This window comes from Ricinus communis, chromosome 5 (assembly GCF_019578655.1).
Source record: "Ricinus communis isolate WT05 ecotype wild-type chromosome 5, ASM1957865v1, whole genome shotgun sequence".
NCBI lineage: Eukaryota > Viridiplantae > Streptophyta > Magnoliopsida > Malpighiales > Euphorbiaceae > Ricinus > Ricinus communis.
This window is the reverse complement of record NC_063260.1, coordinates 29,357,109-29,379,646: the sequence shown is the minus strand read 5'-3', so window position 1 is coordinate 29,379,646 and position 22,538 is coordinate 29,357,109. Positions and strand designations below refer to the sequence as shown.

At 33.9% G+C, this 22,538-nt stretch overlaps 2 protein-coding genes across 3 annotated transcripts; one reads left to right on the top strand and one right to left on the bottom strand.

Annotated features, from left to right (window-relative positions):
• Positions 1 to 1,735: 1,735 nt before the first annotated feature.
• Positions 1,736 to 3,628, bottom strand: LOC8276047 (tubulin alpha chain). Its single transcript, XM_002517446.4, has 4 exons — positions 3,409 to 3,628; positions 3,086 to 3,320; positions 2,603 to 2,973; positions 1,736 to 2,516 (listed from the first exon to the last, which is right to left on the bottom strand). The coding sequence occupies exons 1-4, from the start codon at positions 3,499 to 3,501 to the stop codon at positions 1,863 to 1,865; spliced, it is 1,353 nt and encodes a 450-aa protein (XP_002517492.1). The 5' UTR covers positions 3,502 to 3,628; the 3' UTR covers positions 1,736 to 1,862.
• A 9,234-nt stretch (positions 3,629 to 12,862) lies between these two features.
• LOC8276048 (ABC transporter B family member 19) lies at positions 12,863 to 20,830 on the top strand. 2 transcript variants are annotated; one of them, XM_002517447.4, is made up of 10 exons: positions 12,863 to 13,464; positions 13,572 to 13,626; positions 14,091 to 14,266; positions 14,711 to 14,911; positions 15,442 to 15,701; positions 15,803 to 16,119; positions 16,208 to 16,431; positions 16,613 to 17,432; positions 17,542 to 17,783; positions 19,390 to 20,830. In XM_002517447.4, the coding sequence occupies exons 1-10, from the start codon at positions 13,189 to 13,191 to the stop codon at positions 20,596 to 20,598; spliced, it is 3,780 nt and encodes a 1,259-aa protein (XP_002517493.2). In that variant the 5' UTR covers positions 12,863 to 13,188; the 3' UTR covers positions 20,599 to 20,830. The 2 variants fall into 2 exon arrangements, with proteins under 2 accessions (XP_002517493.2, XP_048230076.1); XM_048374119.1 differs by lacking the exons at positions 12,863 to 13,464; positions 13,572 to 13,626 and adding an exon at positions 13,752 to 13,996.
• The last annotated feature ends 1,708 nt before the right edge of the window (positions 20,831 to 22,538 follow it).

Genomic DNA, 22,538 nt, shown 5'->3' with positions numbered 1-22,538 from the left:
TTATGAATTTCATTTTCAATGTTGAATAGCTCAACCACGTTCACTTGTGAGAACTTCTCCTGCAATTCCAGCCATATCTGTCTAGCGTTTTTGTAATTGATCACACTGCCAGCAATCTTTTTAGACATAGATCCTAGCAGCCAAGTCTTTACCAAATTGTTGCAGCGATTCCATTATTGATGCTCGTCTAAATTTCTTTCACTTGGCTCATTGATTGAACCATCTATGAGTCCAATCTTGTTTTTGATTGTCAAAGCCATAGTCATGGATTGTTTCCATGTGCTGTAATTATCTTCGACCAAAGGCTGTGGCACAAGAATTGCGCCAGGTTGATCTGAATGATGAAGATAAAGTTGATGATTGGAATTGTCCCATTTTTCTCCTGAAGCTGTGCCTCTTGGTTTATTGTCTCCCATGGAAGTCGGCTAGGAAACAGTATTATGTTTTATTTTGATGTCCAGAGTCACCAGGGCTCTGATACCATGAAAGTAAGATAAATGATGTGGTGAATGTCTTTCACTATATATATTAAACGAATGCTCGTTACAGGTATATATATTGATGTTGACACACATTAATTCTATTCTAAAGCCTATGATTAAGCTAAATCTATACAAATAAGGAAAGAAATAATAGAAATCAATCTATAATATGAACTACGTATTTTGTGGCTATTTTACAATTAACTTCCTTTAACATACTTAAATAAATACAACGCATACTTTTGAACCAAGAAGCAATTTGATTAAAATATATATGGAAAAAATGTTTGTTGATTGTCCCCTTCCCTTGTTAGGAGCATAAAACGATATTAGGGGTTTAAATTGAGTACTTCAATTCCTTGTCTCTGGAAGCCACTGGCACTGGTTCAGTTGGTCTCCTACTAAGTTCATAGTCCTGCTGTGAAACACCTAGCTTCAGAGGTTTGATGCACTTTCTTGATGTAATTATGAGAGATTATGAGTGTTTTTGTTCAATTATATTAAAGCGTTTGATAAACACTTGACAAACAACATATATCATTTAATCTTAATTAACTGTTGATTATATCAACTCTATTTTAGAATTTTTTTTTATCAATTGATAGCTGATTTGATTTTTTATTTATTTTACTATAATCCTCATTAAAACTTATTAATAATAACTTATTTTAAATTGATCTCATATAATTAAATTTTTATATTTTAAAATAAATAATTATTAATTTAAAATTATTTTTAATAGTTAAATAATTATAATATTTAAAATTATGGTATTTGAAAATATAAATTTTTATTAATGAAATTTAGATTTAAAGTTTAGGAAAAAAAAACACACTGCTAGATAATAAAGATTGAAGATTCAAAATAAGGGCTTCGATTTTTCTTCCTTGTATGAACTTTGATTTTCCAGGCATTGACTTGTGTGGTACGTGTCTGTGTTTTATGAAGTGTGAGTATGCTTATTCCATGGCAAAGGTCAGGAAATTAAGTAGAGCTGGGTGTGGGAACAAATCAAGACAAGTTTTTAGTTAGTCAGGGGAGTTGGGTCTCATTTGGTTCCATCAGTAACTAAAGAAATGGGCCCTTGTGAATTATTTGAGCCTTTTCGGTTCTTAATTCTGCTTTACCTGACACCCTTTATCTGATTGCTGGTTACTGTCGTTGGCAAACTACAACTTGAAGATTTTTTTGGTTGTATTAGAAGTGATGCATTCAGCAATTGAACCAATTATCTTTACTTGAAATTTTAAATCTTTAAGCAAACCAGAGACATTTCATTAATAATAGAAGTAAAACAACAATATTGAGACCCTGATGAGCTACAACCTAAAGCTAGAATAGACCAATGAGCCTATTGGCATAGAATAGAACATTTCTTGCCTAGTATTCATCTCCTTCATCATCATCTCCTTCAGCAGATTCTGCTCCAACTTCTTCATAGTCCTTCTCCAGAGCAGCCAAATCCTCTCTAGCTTCAGAGAATTCACCTTCCTCCATACCCTCACCAACATACCAATGCACGAAAGCACGCTTTGCATACATAAGATCAAACTTATGATCAATCCTAGAGAACACTTCAGCAACACTAGTTGAATTTGAAATCATGCAAACTGCCCTTTGAACTTTAGCCAAATCTCCTCCAGGAACAACAGTAGGGGGCTGATAATTGATGCCACATTTGAACCCAGTGGGACACCAATCCACAAATTGAATTGTCCTCTTAGTTTTGATTGTAGCAACTGCAGCATTTACATCCTTTGGCACTACATCTCCTCTGTACATCAAACAACATGCCATGTACTTACCATGGCGAGGATCGCATTTTGCCATCATTGAAGATGGTTCAAAGGCACTGTTGGTTATTTCTGACACTGATAATTGCTCGTGGTAAGCTTTCTCTGCAGAGATAACTGGTGCATATGAAGAGAGCATGAAGTGGATTCGAGGGTACGGGACTAAATTAGTCTGAAATTCAGTCACATCCACATTCAATGCTCCATCAAATCGAAGAGAAGCTGTTAGTGAGGAGATAACCTGCACAAAATTATATAATCTCATTAGTCAAAAACAACGAAAATTCAGAAAATTTTACAATCAATTCATGTCTGTATTTAATGTACCTGAGAAATAAGCCTATTGAGATTGGTATAGGTGGGTCTTTCAATATCAAGTGATCTACGACAAATATCATAGATAGCCTCATTATCGAGGAGAATAGAGACATCAGTGTGCTCTAAAAGGGAATGGGTTGATAGAACACTGTTATAAGGCTCAACAACAGAGGTTGAAACCTGAGGTGAAGGATAAACAGTAAACCCGAGCTTCGATTTCTTTCCATAATCAACAGAAAGCCTTTCCAAAAGCAAAGATCCAAGACCAGATCCAGTACCACCACCAACAGCGTGAAATACCAAAAACCCTTGAAGCCCAGTACAGTTGTCAGCCAGCTTTCTGATCCTATCAAGGCACAAGTCCACAATCTCTTTCCCAACTGCAGACCCAAAAAAAATAAAACTTAATAAATAAATAAATAAAATCTAAGTTCTTAACTTTTTTTAATTTGAAACTTGAATTCTAGTTTGAATTGAAGAATATATGATTACTTGTGTAGTGGCCCCTAGCAAAGTTGTTGGCAGCATCTTCTTTCCCACTAATAAGTTGTTCAGGGTGAAACAATTGGCGATAAGTTCCTGTCCTAACTTCATCAATAACAGTAGGTTCCAAATCAAGGAATACGGCGCGAGGGACATGCTTTCCAGCACCAGTTTCACTAAAGAAAGTGTTGAATGCATCATCTCCACCGCCAACTGTCTTGTCGCCCGGCATTTGTCCATCAGGCTGAGTTAAAACACAAAATTAGTCGCCATTAAAAATCAGTAGAAGAGAAAAAAGAAATCATAACAATGATGAAATGTTATAAACTCACTTGAATGCCATGTTCAAGGCAGTAGAGCTCCCAGCAGGCGTTACCCACTTGGATACCGGCTTGACCAATGTGAATCGATATGCACTCTCTCATTTTGGTTGTTTTGAAAATTTCTTGAGTTTTTGAGCGATTTTAGAGAATAATAATTGACGAGAAGAAGCCAAAAGCGAAAGGAGAAGCTTTAGGTAAAGTTGAGATAAGAAATCTGAAGAGGAGATGAAGGAGAGGAATATATAGCACTCAATTTTAGGGTTTGAAACGGCTAAAAAATTTTGAAATTTGAAAAAAGATTATGAGTTGGGATAGTGGGGTCCAACTGGCCCTAACCGTTTTGAATTTGAAATTTAAACAGTGAAAAGTGGGTAGCCCTAGCTTTTCCAGACTCAGAGGTTGAGCTATCAATGGGCTCAAGCGTGCTATGCCGAAGTTGTCCAATTCAATGCCCAGGGAAAGTTCTCATGGATTATGGGCTTATGGGCTTTTCTCTTTTCTCTTTTTGGACCATGCTTTCGAGTCATCTTGCCAAACTATAATATTTTCTCAAGACATATATAATAACTCTGTCTTACGAAAGAGTATTTTCTTTTATAAAAATAACTAAATAAAAAAAGAAATCATAAATTTAGGCTAATTATTAACCCATTACCATTTTTAATTACTTTGCGGCCACGCCAATACACCATAATCATTCATACATATCTTTTTTTCTTTTGAATTCTATCAAGTAATCTTTCATTCAATTCATTACTGTTTTAAAAAATGGTTAATAAACTTCTAATCACTAATCAGTGACATGATTAACTTTAAACACATTTTTATTCAAGTGAACCCACCCTATCAGTTTCAAGCTAACATCCATATATTTCTAATCACTAAATTAACCTATAAATAATTTGTATCGATAAAATTCTGAAAATAATAAAAATTAAAACATATTGAGGTCATAATTATCATGAGTTTCTTTATATTTTAATCAAAGCAATAAAAAATGAATAATTTTGAACTCATATATTTCCTTAAAACAATAGTAATGTTGGTTAATATGAGCATTATTTATGCACAGTGCTTATATTTTTCATTACATAAAATATCTCTTCATAAAATTATATTAGTTATTTATTATTTCCATTAGGCATTAAAACTAAATTATGCTAATTTTATTTTATTTTGATAAATTTAATTTGAATTGAATATGATATTGGATAATAATTTTTAAAGATAAATTATATTTTTATCAAATAGTGTAGCTGGGAGCCCTATAATAAAAATGACGGATTATACACCAGGATCTCTTTTGATTTAGAATTTTAGCCAGATAACACCTAAAGTAAAGAGGCACTCAGGAAGCGACTAGTCGCTTCTGGTGAAGCTTCTAGAAGGCTGACCACTACATAGAGAAATCCATATACCAGTCATGAAGTGGTTAAAAGTGTTTAAATATAATATTTAAAAAAATAAAGGAACTCATTAGTATAATAAGCCAAATCCTTTAGGTATATTATAATGCAATTAACCCTTGATTGATATTCTAATACACAGCATTCAAACTAAGTTTGAAAAGGTTAGGATTATTCTAGAGTCACGACACTTGTCCATCCAAGTATTTTATTTTTTGTTTTAAAATAAAAGTAAACAGATTAATAGGGGAACAAACAAGAGGGTTGTTTTAGGACATAGTTATGCATTAAAGATGGCAGGACATCTTTTCATGGAAGGAGGCTGATGATATTGATAAATCTTTTTATTAAAATTTCAAGAGGATTGTGTGTTGATGTGTTGTTAAAATCGAAAAAGGTTGCTAATTGGGCCCAAGATGATGGCCTCTCTACGAGCCGGGCAGTGAATTGGTAGGCCAGGCTTATGGGTGAATTAGGACTATACAACCCATTAGCAGTCCTACATGTTATATGCTGTGCTTGCTTTCCCTTGAATTTTTATTTTATTTTAAAGAAAAAGGGCACCCAGAGAGGCCAGATCCACAATGTGTCCCATTCTTGTTTCCTTTCCTTTTATCATTTCCAAGAGCGAAGCTTTCAACTAAAATGACAACACAATTTGCATAATTTTCATTGATTTTTATTGACCATTTATAGTCTCAACTTGGACACATCCCTCTGTTAACAATGTTGATCTTTTGTGCTCTTGAAACCACTTTAAGTGATTCTTATCGGACATATGTTTCCTATATCTTAAAATGAAGGAATGTATACTATATATTTTGAACTAATCACCCGATCTAAGAATAAAGTTAATAAATAAAAGTTATCAATATTTTTAGAGTCTAAATTACATGACTGCGAGAGAAATTTATAAAGAATACAGTGTTATTTGCATTTGTATTTTGATATATTTTTTATATAAAAAATTATAATGAATATCGTTTAATTTATATTTGTATTTAATATATTTTCTATATAAACTAACTAGCACGAATTACTAATACTACCTCTGATACTCACTCAACTAAAATTAATTAAGCATTTGAACTGGGTTTATCCATAAATTTGTTGGAGTGGCTTGGATCCAATTTCAACATAAAAGGGTCAAGAATAAAGTTGCTAGAAGGTAACTTAAGGGTTAAATAAGTTGCTAGCTGTATATTATTGCTAAAATATATTATTTACCTCCAGTTAAATTGAGGTCACTGTTAAAAAAAAAAAAAAAAAAAGAGTTTTCAAATCTTTATATTTTTAAAATAAAGTGGTAAAGAAACAGGTAATGAATGAGGAGTTTCTACAAGACAGTTACCCCTTTATTTGCTGGTGACTTACAAACTCATAGCCACTCATGAAAACTAAGCAATAATAAGACATCCACATGTCAAAAAGCAACCCAATTTCGTGCTTGCTTCTATCATTAATCAGCTGCTTATCAGCATAATTAATCAACCAAAAGATAGCCAAAAAGTACCCTTAAAAGAGTGTATATGTAATATTATTATTTTTTATATTGTGGTTTAAATAATTAAGATTGCGACCGCTTGAGGGCCCTTAATTGCAATGCTAGTGGGTTTATGGGGCTTTTTCCCCTTTCTTTTTGGGTGTGAATGGCTAATTTTTGTGATAGGCCTATACCAATCCCATCCCATTATATTAAGGAAGAAAAACAACTCATTTCCCTATCGGAAAGTTTCAATATCAAATCATCATTAGTCTTACTATTTTCAACATACATGATTATTTGCCCCTTATGTAAATGTACTTTCATCAATGTGGTAATAATGATTTTCTTTAATTTTTTTTTTGTATATATATATATAGTCTTAGTAGCTCAAAAAAAATATCTTAGATGATATGAAATGGGGATGTATCATAATTTGAATGCTTAATTAGGCAACATAGAGAAACAAAAAAACAGACTTTTGGACTGTAAATTGTTGATCCAATGACCCAAAAGAGGGAGAATTATATAAAAGAAAAGGTCTAAGAATCATTTGGTGTAGAGCAATAGTTGTTTAAGCAAAGGGTACTACAAGAGGCAAAACTAACAATGAATTAGGTGTAAATGCACAGGAGAATCAACTTTGTTTTGTTAAAAAAATAGCTATGGACATACGCAGCCAAGAGAATTCAAACTCCAAAATATGGTCCATTCACTTGGGTTTACACTCTTCACTTCCAAATTGTGGTCCACCAATGCCTATTCTATTCTTCTTCTTTTCCCCCCCTTTTTTTTTTTTTCTTTTTTTGGGTTATTAATTGCATCCATTTGTTCAGGCTAAGCTTTTGCATTGTAATTCTTGAATAATTCATAAGTTATTATTAAATTAATTTATTTTCAAAATATAGCAATAATATTAAACTAATATATTAGCATTTTAATGCAATATCATTTTACTTTCAAACACATATTAAGGAAAAAGGAAATGAAATGAAAAAAAAAAAGAGACCTTTATTCATTTATGTTACTATGGGCAATAATGTTTTACCCAATCTTAAAACCTAACTCATATCCACAAAAAGGAAAAAAAAAATAAAAAACATTTAAATTGAACTAGAGCAAGACTAAAACTTAATTAAAATAAAATAATTTGTTTAACATTTAATTTTCAAATCTAACTAAAAACATGATTGTACAAATGATATAAAACTCAAGAAAAATAAAAAAAGAAAAAGAAAAGCCTAAAAAAGGAAAACATTTTATTTTTATTTGTTGTATGGTAATGTCTCATGGCTCATGCTAACATTTTGATGATAACCCTAAAACTAGAGTTTCTTAGGAACAAGTCACATGCCTGTAAAGTACAAAGTGTTATTAATAAAAACATAAGCTAAGATTAAACTACTTCACCAAAACGGATCTATTGTCCCCAAAAGACCCTACACCATTACCCAAATACACTTCATCTAATTTTTATAAATCTTTTTAGCATTTATTATTATTATTATGTCCTCATTTTAATTTTTATTTTTAATGCACATTTTAGCCCTAGCCTTTTGTACCCATAAGGGACCAAAGGGAACACAAGAGTACACTCGAGTGTCAAAGTATTAGCAGACCATTTTCCTTCTCTTTGTGACCTTGAACTGACTTTTTAACACAGCACAACCTTCTCCTTAATTATTTTATAATTTACCCTTTTTATTCCATCAGATAAACTCCTTTGACGGCTAGGATTTGTCGGCGATACCCTAGAATTGCTTAATCACTGTCGCATTAATGACGATCAATATGCTATTCAATTTTTCAAGTTTAGGATTAAAGAATAACCATGTACTTTGTTTATGACATTCCCCTTTCCTTTTTCTTTTCTTTTATAGTTAAAATTGAGACTTTTTCCTAGAAGATGCTAATTAGAGGCCCTCTGTGCAGCTTATAGTTTACACTTTACACCATGATTAAGCACTGTTTTATATTTGGTGGTAATTAGTTGTATATTTGAGAAATAATGCATGTTTCCAACTAATGAGTACTTGAGTAGCAATGAACAAAAAGTTATATTAACATTTAGGGGTTGTCCAAATGTTACTTTATAATTTCTTTTTCTTTTCGTTTTTGTTATTATTTTTCTGTATAAGAAGAAAGACTGCTGAAATAATCATAATAAGAAAAGCTTTCTTCTTGAAAGGTTCTTTTCTTTTTCTTTTAAATTAATATTCAACTTTAAAATTTCAAAATTATCATTTCATAATTTTAGTCAAGATTAATCCTTACAATAAATAAATTAACTTGCAAATGCCATATGTTTGTACGTTTAGTGTATATAAGTGAATAGTTAATTGATAGCCTATTCTAAGTTTATAGTTTTGACTCTTCAATTAAACTAATTGCATCGGTAATTATATATTTAGCAAGTTAGTGAAAAGTGAAAACTAAGAATATATTAAACGAAGAAAAACCTGAAATGGGCTTTGGGCTAGACTCAATTTAACCTGTCAAGAGTGGGCTGGGCACAGGCTAATATACTAATAGGTTGCGTTCAAATCTTTCTTGGTGCAAGCTTTTGCATGGTCCAACCCTTTAAACCTGCAGAAAATTTCATTAAATTAGAAAAGTGATGTGTTTGTGTTGGTATACAAGAAAGAAAAAGAAGAAGAAGAAATTGGGTTACAAATGATTGGAGTGGTGGGATGTGACTTAGACTAAGATTGGTGGGAATAATATTTAGAGGTTTATAAATAATATAGGAATACATTTGGTAGTGTTGGAGGCTTTAGATTGTGAATTGGGACATGGATGTTAAAAGGTGATATGAGGGTTGGGGGAAAGCTTCATTTGATTTTGCCACCTTACCTACCTATTATTAATTTTACTGCTGCTACTGTTTCTCCTAAAGCCATAGATAAGATGGCCAACTTTGCCACTATTTGTTTCGTGGCTTTGCTCAATTTGCCAAAATAAATCTCAAATCATTCGCAAGTTATCATACACATTGTTGGGAGGTGTGATTATGTGTCCCATAAGAATTGTTCAACGACTGTGCATTTACATATGCTTGCTTTTTTAGATATACGTATTTGCCACTTCAACCCAATTATTCATACTCTTGTGAAATCAACAAGAGAAATGGCCAGGGTATTGATTATACATATATATATATATATATATTTCAATGCAGAAAGATGATTCCAACTCATAATCTTTTTTAATCGATTAATCAGGGTATTACCAGTTCCTACAAAAAGTGCGAAATAGACTTCATAGCCGAGACCTAATCATTAATTGGATAGAAAATTAACATTATTTTATCCATTTAAAAAAGAAGAAGAAGAAAGAAAAAAGAAAAGGGTTAAAGAGGAAAGGTTTTTGTAGTGACTTAGGGTAGGAATCCACATGTACAGTCTGGGTATAAAGAAACTAAAAAATATAAATAGGAGCACTGTGTCACACATGGAATGGTATTAACTGCTCCAATTTATCACAACTGTAAATAGTATTGGAATATTATAACCAACTTCTTGGGACCCTTTTTATTATATAGGAATTAGGATGCCCAATTTATATACCCAAACAATGGAGATGCTAGTCTCTGAATTCTGGGACCTATCAATTTATTATTATTATTATTATTATTATATGCTCTCTTCTGGGTTTTCATATATGTATATGAAGATAACAGAAGCATGGCTGTGGACCGTTAGGTTTAAAGGAAATCACTGTTGCAGCTTAAATTTTGCATCATCCAATAGATCCCATATTTATCTCATGCATGTGACATAAAATCATGTGAATGCTTAATCTCCAATGCGTTCAAAAATTAAATAAAAGGAAAATCTCATCCAATGATGCTGTTTTTGATTTTGGTGCAGACCAAAATAATGTGTTTTCTTTTTTCAAAAAGAAACAATTCGAATAATAGTATGTAATTAAAGTGGATAAATATTTGAATAAAGGCATTCTGGAAAAATATTTATGTTGCAATCATTCTGCACTAATTTATGAGACCTTGTTGATATTTTGTGAAGAATAATATTAATAAAAGATGTTATATTTTAAAAATAAAAATAAAAAAACAACTCTTTGACTCTAAAATTAGAGCTCTGATATTTACAATTGAATCAACATTTTGAGGTTAACAGAAATCTTATAGGATAAGACCATTATTTCCTATTTTTCTAAAAGAAGAGGTTTTAGCCTCAAATAGGATTATAATTGGTGGCAAATCTCTAATAGGCTGTGGTCAATCTCTGAATCTAATAAATTCTGATGGCTCTTAAGAAGGAATCTAAAGAGCAATCATGATGGAAGAGAAGTTTAATGTTATGGCGTATATCAGTTAAGAGGGTTGATTTAGTTGGCACAAAATGGAGGCAATGGTCTTCATCAAATAGCATTCAAAACCCTTATTCCACAGAGAAAATAAATAAATAGATAGATAAAACTTAAGACATTTATTAAGTTGAGAAAGCCTTGGGTTACTGCCATTCTTCCACTCTACATTATCTTTTCCTTATCCAGACTGCTATATATGGATGCTTAACTATTCCCTGGCTACTCTTTATTTACCCTTCATTGATGGATTTGAAATCAAATAATTTTTTTTTTAATTTTCACCAGAAGCAAAGTTGTAAAAAACTGATGATTTTTTTAGAAATAAATTTTTAAAAAAAAATTATAATTTTTTTTATAGAAAAGCTCAATCATTTAATTTTTTTTTTTTTATAATTAAGAAAAAGAAATACAATCTGGTAGAGATCAAACTTAATCTCTTGCACTGAGAGGAGTTAAAAGAATAGTGTATATTGTAGCTGAATTATGTGGTTGATGGATTCATCAATGGAATTGACAGTATAATTATTTCAGGTAGCAAAAAAGAAAAGCAAATCCTCTTGAAAAGTAGATATAAAGAAAGGGATTATTGGAGGAATAGAAAGGAAAAATAATTGAAGAGTTTAGTTGAAATATTAGAAAAGGGCAACAACACATGCAATGTCACTGAAATAGACATCATTACAGAAAAAAAGAAAAAAGAAAAATAATATAGGGATAAGCCCTTCAAAAATAATCACAAAAGTAACATTCAATCTATTTCACAAATAATAGTTAATCTAATAGGTAAAATATTATTATTTAAAAAAAAAAGGACAGTCCATTTTCATGTTTTGTAGCTAAATCACTATGTGCATATCATTGTCATTGAAAAGAAATAAATTTTGCCAATGCATTTAATCATGTTGAAGTAAACCATTCTTTACTGTTCCACCATATACTTGTCACCCTATCCAATTTGTGGATATCTTTACAGATGACATACTAAATAGTTGAAATATGTATATCCTCAGTCAGTATTAGAGTTAACTATGTTCCATGTTAAAAATATGAAAATTGAACCGGATTCCATGGTTGAATATATGAATAATATATAGAAATCAGATAATTTTCAAAATTGATGAAAGTAAAACTAATAGCATTAGATGAGGAACATTTCAGACAGGGATTTCTTTATAATAATGCCTACTATATGGGCTTCTTTGTAAAGAAAGTTCGTTTTTATGGCACAAATGTAGGAGCTAAATGGGTACTTTGTCAAAAGCAAGCAACGTGCTTCCTTTCTCATGAAATTAAAATTAAACCATAAATTAGCTAATACACAATATTCTTTTTATGCTTATTTTCTCACTCTAACTAAATTCATTATTTTTCTTATAAAATCGAAGTTTATTTTAAATGATTTATTACTGAGTCATATCAGATTTAATATTATAATATTTTATTCCAATTAATTTATCATTTATTGTTTTAACTATTCATTTATAAATTTATTTTAGTTTCTTCTTAAATAATTAATAACGTGATTTAAAACACCTCCAATTTTTAAGCCATTGATAAGGTAATAATAGGGAGGCAATTTTTTTTAATAGTATTTTAACGGTAAATAAGAAAAGAAGCTTAATGCCCATGTAAGAGAAGAGACAAATGCCCACTGACCCAATAGAACTGAGGTTAGTCTGGACTCCAGATAGAAGAATCACACTAAACAATAAACATAGCCAAATAGGAGATCAAAATAAAGTTTTTTTATTTTTTTCACATTTAATACTTTAAAATAAGAACAAAAGAGCAAGCAGTATGAGCTTGTAAATCAAAGTTAAAACAATTTTACTGAGACGGGCCATAAATTTACAACTAGGAATCCATAATATAATGTGCTCTGGTAACGTCCAAATTCTTTTTCATGCTTCCTGACATTAACCCGGTAAACAAAAAAAAAAAATGCAGTCCTGACACATAATTTAAATTATTATTACTATTATTTTTTTTAACTAACACATAAATTAAATTACATTAATAATAATAATAATAATAATAATAATAATAAAACCAGCTTGGCACAGAATCCAAGACAGCCTGAGTAGGACACCACACAGTTGATCAGATTCCGCTTAACCTGGATAAATAAATTGATAGTTTTTCCCTTTCTCTCTTTTTTTCTTACTTTAATTTGATTTTAATAACTCTTTTTTTTATATCTGTTTTCCCTGTTAAGTTTTTTTTTTTTTTTTTGACATCCACACAACAGTCAAGTCCTTCGCTATAAAGCTCCTCTCTCTACTCTGTCTTCAAAAAGCTCATTTCTCTTCTCTTCATTTTCTTTTTTCTTTTCACTTCTCTTTCTCTGCTTCTTTGACCACAAATATACTCTCACTTTACACACTCACTCTTATATGCATCTTTTTATGCTCTTAGCTCAGATCTCTCCTTCAATGGCAATATACCCACCTCCTACTTTCGCTCAATCCTCACTTTACTGTCTTTCTTGATTCAGTTTATCATCAAAGCTTCAGTCTTTTCTTTTTTTTTCTAATATATATTACTTTTGGGTTCTTGAACTAGAAAAGAATGGCAGCAGAAACAGCAGTTGAATCTAATACTACTAGTACTACTAAAGCACCATTGCCACCAGAGGCAGAGAAAAAGAAAGAACAAAGCTTGCCGTTTTATCAGCTATTCTCATTTGCTGATAACTATGATTGGTTACTTATGATCTCTGGTAGTACAGGAGCTATTATTCATGGCTCTTCAATGCCTGTTTTCTTCTTGTTATTTGGCGAAATGGTTAATGGGTTTGGTAAAAACCAATCTGATTTGACAAAAATGACTCACGAAGTCTCTAAGGTAATTGTGTTAAAAAAGAAGTAGCAATCTCTTTTCTTTATAATATTAATGTTTATATTGGATCTGAAAGATCTTTTCGTGATTAAATTCCTGTGGTGTTGTTGCAGTATGCTTTATATTTTGTGTATCTTGGCCTTGTTGTATGCCTATCGTCCTATGCAGGTATGTCCAAAGCCTTCTCCGTTTCTTGTTTTCTTGTTTTATTTTTTATTTCTTAATGAATAGAAACAATGAGGTGATATATATGGATCACAGAGTCACACATGGATGTGGTGCTGTAATGTAATTTTAAGTGCAAGTAACCTCCCATGGCCCAGAATAGTACAAAACGTGACCCGTGTGCACTGTTCACATCGGACCGGAGGCTAAAGCTACAAGTTTTGTTTTAACTTTAACCTGATGTGTGTGGTCCATGGGACTGCCTTCTCGTCCTTTCTTTCTTCTTTCTCTTGTCAATTCTCAGCCTCTTCCGTTTTCTTTTAAATCTCTTAAAAAACGTTATCTGCACTGCACCTGTCTACATGTCCATTTTGTATACTTACTGAATTCTTGGTTTGAATATATTTAATCTAATGCAATTACAAACTGTGCTTAATAAAAAAACTGACGTGATGGGATTTACACAGAGATTGCGTGCTGGATGTATACTGGAGAAAGGCAAGTAAGCACACTGAGGAAGAAGTATTTAGAGGCAGTGTTGAAACAAGATGTTGGGTTCTTTGATACAGATGCAAGAACTGGTGATATTGTCTTTAGTGTCTCAACAGACACCCTTCTCGTTCAAGATGCCATTAGTGAGAAGGTTCTTCTTCTTCTTTTCACTCACTTTCCCTGTTCTCATCTTGATCATGTTTCTTTATCTACTTTTTTTTTTTTTTTTTTTTTAAATTTTAAATTTTTATTTCTTGGGGTTGGGGGCGCTGGTGGGTTTCCTAATTAATTTCCTTTCCTTCTCTTTCTTCTTTGTACTCTGCTTGTGGGGGCAAAATCTAGTGTTAGGTTGGCGTTCCCATTGCATATAAAATGCTCATTTTATGATATTGAAGTAATGCGGGCCCCACAATTAAATTTCCTTCTTTCCTGTTTGACTGGCTTATGTTAGCGTTTCTGACTTCCATGTTGGACTTTTGAGATTTGGCTTCCATTAGTTAATTTAATCATACTTGTAATCCAATACTAATACTCTGATTGGCGATTGTTGGTCTTTCTCACAATTGAAAAAAATCTTCTTTTTGTTGAATTTTAGGTTGGTAACTTTATACATTATCTGTCAACATTTCTAGCTGGGCTAGTGGTTGGTTTTGTATCAGCATGGAGGCTAGCGTTGCTAAGTGTGGCAGTCATACCAGGAATAGCATTTGCCGGTGGCTTATATGCATACACTCTAACCGGCCTGACATCCAAAAGCCGTGAATCCTATGCACAAGCCGGCATAATTGCTGAACAGGTGAGGTTTATGTAACCTAATAGGTTGTTGGAGTACATTCAATTGCATATAATTATTGCATTATAGTTATGGAAAGCTTTTTCAGTTTCGAAGCTTTGTTGTACTTTTAGGTGGTGACTAGTGGTTACTATACGTTCCATATCTTGTCTTGATTCAATCTGTGTATTAATGACAAAGAAAACACAGCTGTCTAGATATCATGTTAGTTTGTGTATTTTGTTAAGTTTTGTAAAGCTGCATGCTACGCTGCGGTTGGAAGTGGCACTTTGTGTACCTTATGATGGTTTTGCATGTGCAACTTTCAGAATGGGCATCCACTTTTTCTTTACTTTAGTATATTGTTTGTATTATATAAGAACTGATGCAATCTTTTAATTTAGTATTTTGGCATTTAGGCCTAAAGTAATGCTTTAAGACCACATCTACGTATGCTGTTAAATCTCCAATGATGACCATGTGTCAACTGCGTTGATTTTCTTTGTTCTGCATTCTTTTCAGTTATCTAAATTAATGTCTACATTCTCAAACAGGCTATTGCGCAAGTTCGAACCGTCTACTCATATGTTGGAGAGAGCAAAGCCCTAAATTCATACTCTGATGCAATACAGAACACTTTAAAGCTTGGATACAAGGCTGGTATGGCCAAAGGTTTGGGACTGGGATGTACCTATGGAATTGCATGCATGTCATGGGCCCTTGTATTTTGGTATGCTGGAGTTTTTATCAGGAATGAACAAACCGATGGAGGGAAGGCATTCACCGCGATTTTCTCTGCCATTGTTGGTGGAATGTAAATATCAACCTATTGCCATGCCAAAACTTAAATTATATTTTTAAATAAACTAAGAATTAAGAGCTTGGTAATAACATAGAAAATATTGATTATTACAGGAGTTTGGGCCAGTCATTTTCAAATCTTGGTGCTTTTAGCAAAGGCAAAGCAGCTGGATACAAGTTGATGGAAATTATAAAGCAAAAGCCTACTATAATTCAAGACCCCTCAGATGGCAAGTGCTTGCCTGAAATTAATGGAAACATAGAATTCAAGGATGTGACTTTCAGCTACCCATCAAGGCCAGATGTTATCATATTCCGTGATTTCTCAATCTTCTTTCCTGCTGGAAAGACTGTTGCTGTTGTTGGGGGTAGCGGGTCAGGGAAAAGTACTGTTGTCTCTCTTATTGAGAGGTTTTATGATCCTAATCAGGGTAATTAAGAAACTTTCCTAATTTGAAAGATTGAGATTTACAGCCCTCGATTGATAAATGTGCTGATATCTTTTTATTGGCTGAGCAGGCCAAGTTTTGCTGGATAATGTGGACATAAAGACCCTGCAACTGAGGTGGTTACGCGATCAAATTGGATTGGTGAATCAAGAGCCTGCTCTCTTTGCAACCACCATACTCGAGAACATACTCTATGGAAAGCCTGATGCAACAATGGATGAAGTGGAAGCTGCTGCTTCTGCTGCAAATGCTCACAGTTTCATCACCTTGCTTCCCAATGGGTATAACACTCAGGTTGGTACTAATAAGCCAAGTTAGTGCAAATCTGTTTTCATGGTGACAAGCGTGTAAAACAATTACTGGCCTTAATTATTGTGGAAAAAACAAAAGAATAGATGACACAAGTATTGTTTTGGCCCAAACTCAAGTGCATTTATCACTGTATGATGCTATAAGCATTTTGATCCTGGCCCAGGTGGGAGAAAGAGGAGTGCAACTCTCAGGTGGTCAAAAACAGAGAATAGCAATTGCTAGAGCTATGTTAAAGAACCCAAAGATCCTCCTTCTTGATGAAGCAACCAGTGCCCTTGATGCAGGTTCTGAAAGCATTGTTCAAGAAGCATTAGACCGTCTCATGGTTGGAAGAACAACTGTAGTTGTTGCACATCGACTCTCCACAATTAGAAATGTCGATACAATTGCAGTTATTCAACAAGGGCAAGTTGTTGAGACAGGGACCCATGAGGAACTGATTTCAAAAGGAGCAGCATATGCTTCATTAATTAGATTCCAAGAAATGGTGAGAAATAGAGACTTCGCTAACCCATCAACTCGACGATCACGCTCAACACGTTTAAGTCATTCACTTTCAACAAAGTCTCTAAGCCTCCGCTCTGGCAGTTTACGGAACCTAAGCTATTCATACAGTACAGGGGCTGATGGCCGCATTGAAATGATATCAAATGCTGAAACTGAACGTAAGAATCCAGCACCTGATGGCTACTTCTGCAGACTGCTTAAGCTAAATGCTCCTGAATGGCCATATTCTATAATGGGTGCTATAGGATCTGTACTTTCTGGTTTTATTGGTCCAACCTTTGCCATAGTGATGAGCAACATGATTGAGGTTTTCTATTATAGAAATCCTGCTTCCATGGAAAGGAAGACAAAGGAGTATGTTTTCATTTACATTGGTGCTGGGCTTTATGCTGTTGTTGCATATTTGATTCAGCATTACTTCTTCAGTATTATGGGAGAGAATCTTACTACAAGAGTAAGAAGAATGATGCTTGCAGGTAAAGCTATTAACTAGCATTCTGTTAAATAGACACGGCTCATCTCTTACTCATTATGCTTTTGATCTAGAAGAAAATTTCATTACAATAATGTTCTTTTTTAATTCAGCAATTCTGAGGAATGAAGTCGGATGGTTCGATGAAGAAGAGCATAACTCAAGCCTTGTTGCGGCCCGGTTAGCTACCGATGCAGCTGATGTAAAATCTGCAATAGCGGAGAGAATTTCTGTTATACTACAAAACATGACCTCTCTCCTCACTTCGTTCATAGTTGCTTTCATAGTGGAATGGAGGGTATCCCTTCTCATTTTAGCTACCTTCCCTCTTCTTGTCCTTGCTAACTTTGCCCAGGTAAGTTTAGAACCATGCTATTCTACCAAAAGAATGCAACCATTTTCTATTCTTTTTTTTGCTTGTCCTTTTGCTGCACATGTTAGGTGTGTTGGTCCAAACCAAGTACTTCTAGCCATAAAGTCTATCATTTATTATCTACAAAGGGTAATTAACATTTTCTTGGGTTCAACAAGGGCAAAATGGTAAATCAGAAATCCTCTAATTTCATAATGATTTCTACAGCAACAATGTCAGATCTTTGCATCTCCCTTTTGATCTCTGGGAATCTTACTTCACTACTCCTCACTTATTAAACGACAAATATATTAAGAAATTACAACGTGTCACTCATATTCTACACTGCACATGCTTCCCTTCCAACTCCTCAAAAACCCCAACCAAATATATGTTTTAATATCTAAGTCTGATTTAGTATTATATTGCTCCTATATTTATATAATAACAATGAACAAAAAAGTATAATAGACAAGATTCCATGCTGCTAGTGAGAAAGAAAATGTGTTATTAATTTGTTTAGCTTGAACTTCTCGAGGACATGACCGAATATGACCCTCCTTTTAACTTCTCGGATTTCTTATCCTCAGTCAAATCTCAAACTATGTCTTGTTTCTTTCATTGGACTTTTTATTTTTTCTTTCCTGGATTTTTACTAGGCACCGACACTGCACCATGCAGAGTTTATGCATATATGATAAAAATATATGTTATCAGTTCTAGGTACATGAGCGTTCAGTAGTTTGCTTTGTTTACTACTGTGTAACACACTAGTATATGGATGCCACCAAAGAAACAAGTGAGTGTTTCAAGGGATTCTTGGCCCGTGAATGGCATTATTTATGACACATTTCTTGGCAGATGTTATCTTCTGCTTTTCTTTTCTTTGTCAGGGTGTAATGGGTAGGTGACAGAGTCAATAGTAGAATGGCAGTGACACCCTTTCATTGCATTGTCGTATTGGCCTCTGGGCCTTGTCGTTTTAGGCTTTGAAGAGAGAGGGGGGGGGGGGGGGGTGGGGGGTGTGGTGGTGTGTGTGTTTTGGAATGTTTTAGTTTTTCCAACTGTGTGGAGGCACAGTATTAGTCCAGTAGTGACAGTTGTTTTGTGTTTGCATCTAAATTTGTGCGTGCCGTTTGCACAGTAAGATGAATTGATTGCTTCGTGAGGACGTACCTAAGATCTGTAGTGGTCTTAGTCCTGTATAGGAGCGGGGCTCTGTAGCCTGGCTTGGCTTTAACTCTAATATGTCCTTGCAGTCTTGCTGTCCTAGTAATAGAACTAAACAAAAATTATAAATGACAATCACTACCTTCTATTTTATTTGTGTATCCATCTCTTATGAATAATAGTAGACGTATTCAAAATGCATTATTTCATAATTTTTACATGATGAAATGAAAAACTTGAAACAGTTTTAGGGCATCTTCTTTTGATTAATTTGCACCCACCTCTTAGTCTGCACCTGTTACTGGGTGAATGTAATTCGGTTCTGTTTTTGTCATTGTACAATTGGCATAAAACTCTTTGACGCTTAACATTTTATTAGCAACTTCATAGGTATGACTTGTTGACGATTAACTCTGTTAATTCTTTTTGTACTACACAGCAACTCTCACTCAAAGGGTTTGCTGGAGACACTGCCAAGGCCCATGCCAAGACTAGCATGATTGCTGGTGAGGGAGTGAGCAATATCCGAACGGTTGCAGCTTTTAATGCCCAAGATAAAATCCTGTCCTTGTTCTGCCATGAACTCAGTGTTCCACAACTTCGTAGCCTACGTCGAAGCCAGACATCTGGCCTCCTTTTTGGCCTCTCTCAGCTTGCTCTTTATGCCTCTGAAGCGCTCATCCTTTGGTATGGTGCTCATCTTGTTAGCAAAGGGGTCTCCACATTCTCAAAGGTTATTAAGGTTTTCGTAGTCCTTGTCATCACAGCTAATTCAGTTGCAGAAACTGTTAGTCTTGCGCCAGAGATTATAAGGGGCGGTGAAGCTGTAGGTTCAGTATTTTCAATTTTGGACCGTTCCACTAGGATTGATCCAGATGATCCTGAGGCTGAGCCTGTTGAGTCAATTCGCGGGGAAATTGAACTTAGACATGTTGATTTTTCATACCCCTCAAGACCTGATGTTCCAGTTTTCAAAGACCTTAACCTTAGAATCCGAGCTGGCCAAAGCCAAGCCCTTGTTGGAGCTAGTGGGTGTGGAAAGAGTTCTGTGATTGCTTTGATTGAGCGATTTTATGATCCAACTGCTGGAAAGGTTATGATTGATGGGAAGGACATTCGGCGATTAAATTTGAAGTCCTTGAGGCTTAAAGTTGGATTGGTGCAACAAGAGCCAGCACTCTTTGCAGCAAGCATTTTTGACAACATAGCCTATGGAAAGGAGGGTGCAACTGAAGCTGAAGTAATTGAAGCAGCACGCGCAGCCAATGTGCATGGATTCGTTAGCGCATTGCCTGATGGATACAAAACACCAGTAGGCGAGAGAGGAGTTCAGCTCTCAGGAGGACAAAAACAAAGAATTGCAATAGCAAGGGCAGTTCTTAAAGACCCAGCAATCCTTTTACTAGATGAAGCTACAAGTGCACTTGATGCTGAATCAGAATGTGTGCTGCAAGAAGCACTTGAAAGGTTAATGAGAGGTCGAACCACAGTGCTTGTAGCTCACAGGTTATCAACGATTAGAGGGGTTGACAGTATTGGAGTCGTACAAGACGGACGGATAGTTGAGCAAGGCAGCCATGCCGAATTAGTTAGCCGAGGCGACGGAGCATATTCTAGACTGTTACAGCTACAACACCATCACATATGATGGGAAGGAACATGGCCTTGTTGATTGTTAATTATGTTTTGGGGTCCCATTAACCTTATGTTTTCATTTTACTTCTTTTCTCCTTTTTTTGGAATGATTATGATGATGACAGTTGTAGATATGGGAATGTGGAGGACTATATCTTGAGAAGAACTATCAATCCCCATTTTCCAATGGGGTAGCAAGTGTTATATTATTAAATATCTAATGGTTCATAAACCCTTGTTGTCTATTTGGTTTGTTGGTGATTGGAGTAGCTCTTTATTACCTTTCCTGCTGTCCTTTTCATTAGTGAATACTTTATTGTACCAAAAAAGCAAACCCCAGAAAAAACCTTTGTATCTCTCAAAGAAGCTTTTCTTCTTTTTTGCTTTCTTTTTCCTAGCTGTTGCTTTCCCCATAGCATGTGTTTGTTTTCAGTTCAAGATAAGAGCAACCATCTTCTTCCTGTTCTTTAATTTTCTATCTTATTTTCTCTGTTTATGGCCCCCCAACATAAATCATAGGGCATATATACATATGACAATAATCATACATTGACCTTTGAAAATGGCATGTTTTTGCAATTGTATCCTATAAGATTATGAGAATAATATATATATATATATATATATATTTCTTTTCATAATTGCAAATTTCTGTGTCCCTATGAATCCAAAAAATATAAGCTTTCCGAGTGAACATGAAACTTGGTCTGGACAAAAAGGTATGGCTTTTATAAATATACCATATAGTATATAAACAAAATGGAGAGACAGTAGACACCTAAATTGATGGCAAATGGTGTGAATTATTGTTTATAAAGCAAAGATATGGATGAAATGTTTTAAAATTTATTAGATGTAAAGCTTACTCATGTGTGTTCAAAAGTGAAGAAAATGGTCCACTTAAGTTAGGCATGTATGAATGTATGAGCCTTTGCCTTTCCGCATATATAATTGGCTTTTACAAACTGTCCATTTCATGTTCCTTTACCACTGTTAGATTGGTGATAATTATGTTCCATAAAAAGTTTGCTTCAATTTTTGTACTTACATCTTCCCTTTTCTGGTGGTGCCTGCCTGTGCTGCCTTAGATCTATTTTCTTTTTCATTCCTTCTTATCTGATCTGTGTTATTAGACTGATCTTGCATCCTATATATGCATTTGATCTTTCTGTATTTCACATTTCAAAAACTTCAATCCAAGATGAAATGTGGGTACTGCTAAATCATTCACAAAAAATAAAGGCTGGTGAATAAAAAGGCAGAGAGGTGCCAAATGGGGGCCCTATTAAAAGAAAAAAGATAGGTTAAAGATTCTAGTTTAAAGAAGACAGAATAGAGCAGAGATGAAAGCATCATCATGCCAGTCTTCAGTGGCTCAGTTGCATTATATGTGTTTGCAGTTTTTATAATTAGATCTTATTTTTTCAAAATTTCCTTAGCTGCTGCTTCTGCTAAATGTTGGACAATAATTTAACTGCAAGTATTTCTATATATCTCCATGCATTTTTATCCTAATGCAAATCTATGGCATAATTTCTTAAAATATAATTTGTGAGTTGTAGAAATGCACATACAACTGGTGTGCATAACACTCAATTCAAGAAAGTAAGTAATAATTTGATTGAACATGCTTAAGATTTATAAACAAAAAGGTAACATGTCCATGATAACATAAGGTTTTTAATTTAATGTGGACATGGGCTTATAGAATAAATTTTCATAACATAAGAATGAAGAAGAAAAACATCTAAAGCAAAGTGGAAAGGGGGAAACTGGAAAGAAGAAGAGAAGGGACATGTCACATGGTTAATATGGGAGTGATAGTATGGCAGAAGCAGAATTGGAATTTACTTTGTTAGATTCACAAGGGGTCCTCTCTTTAGACTTTAGCAGTGTCCTCTTCTTGTTTTTGGGAGTGATTGAGTCTACAAATGTTGACTCTCTTTTCTTTAT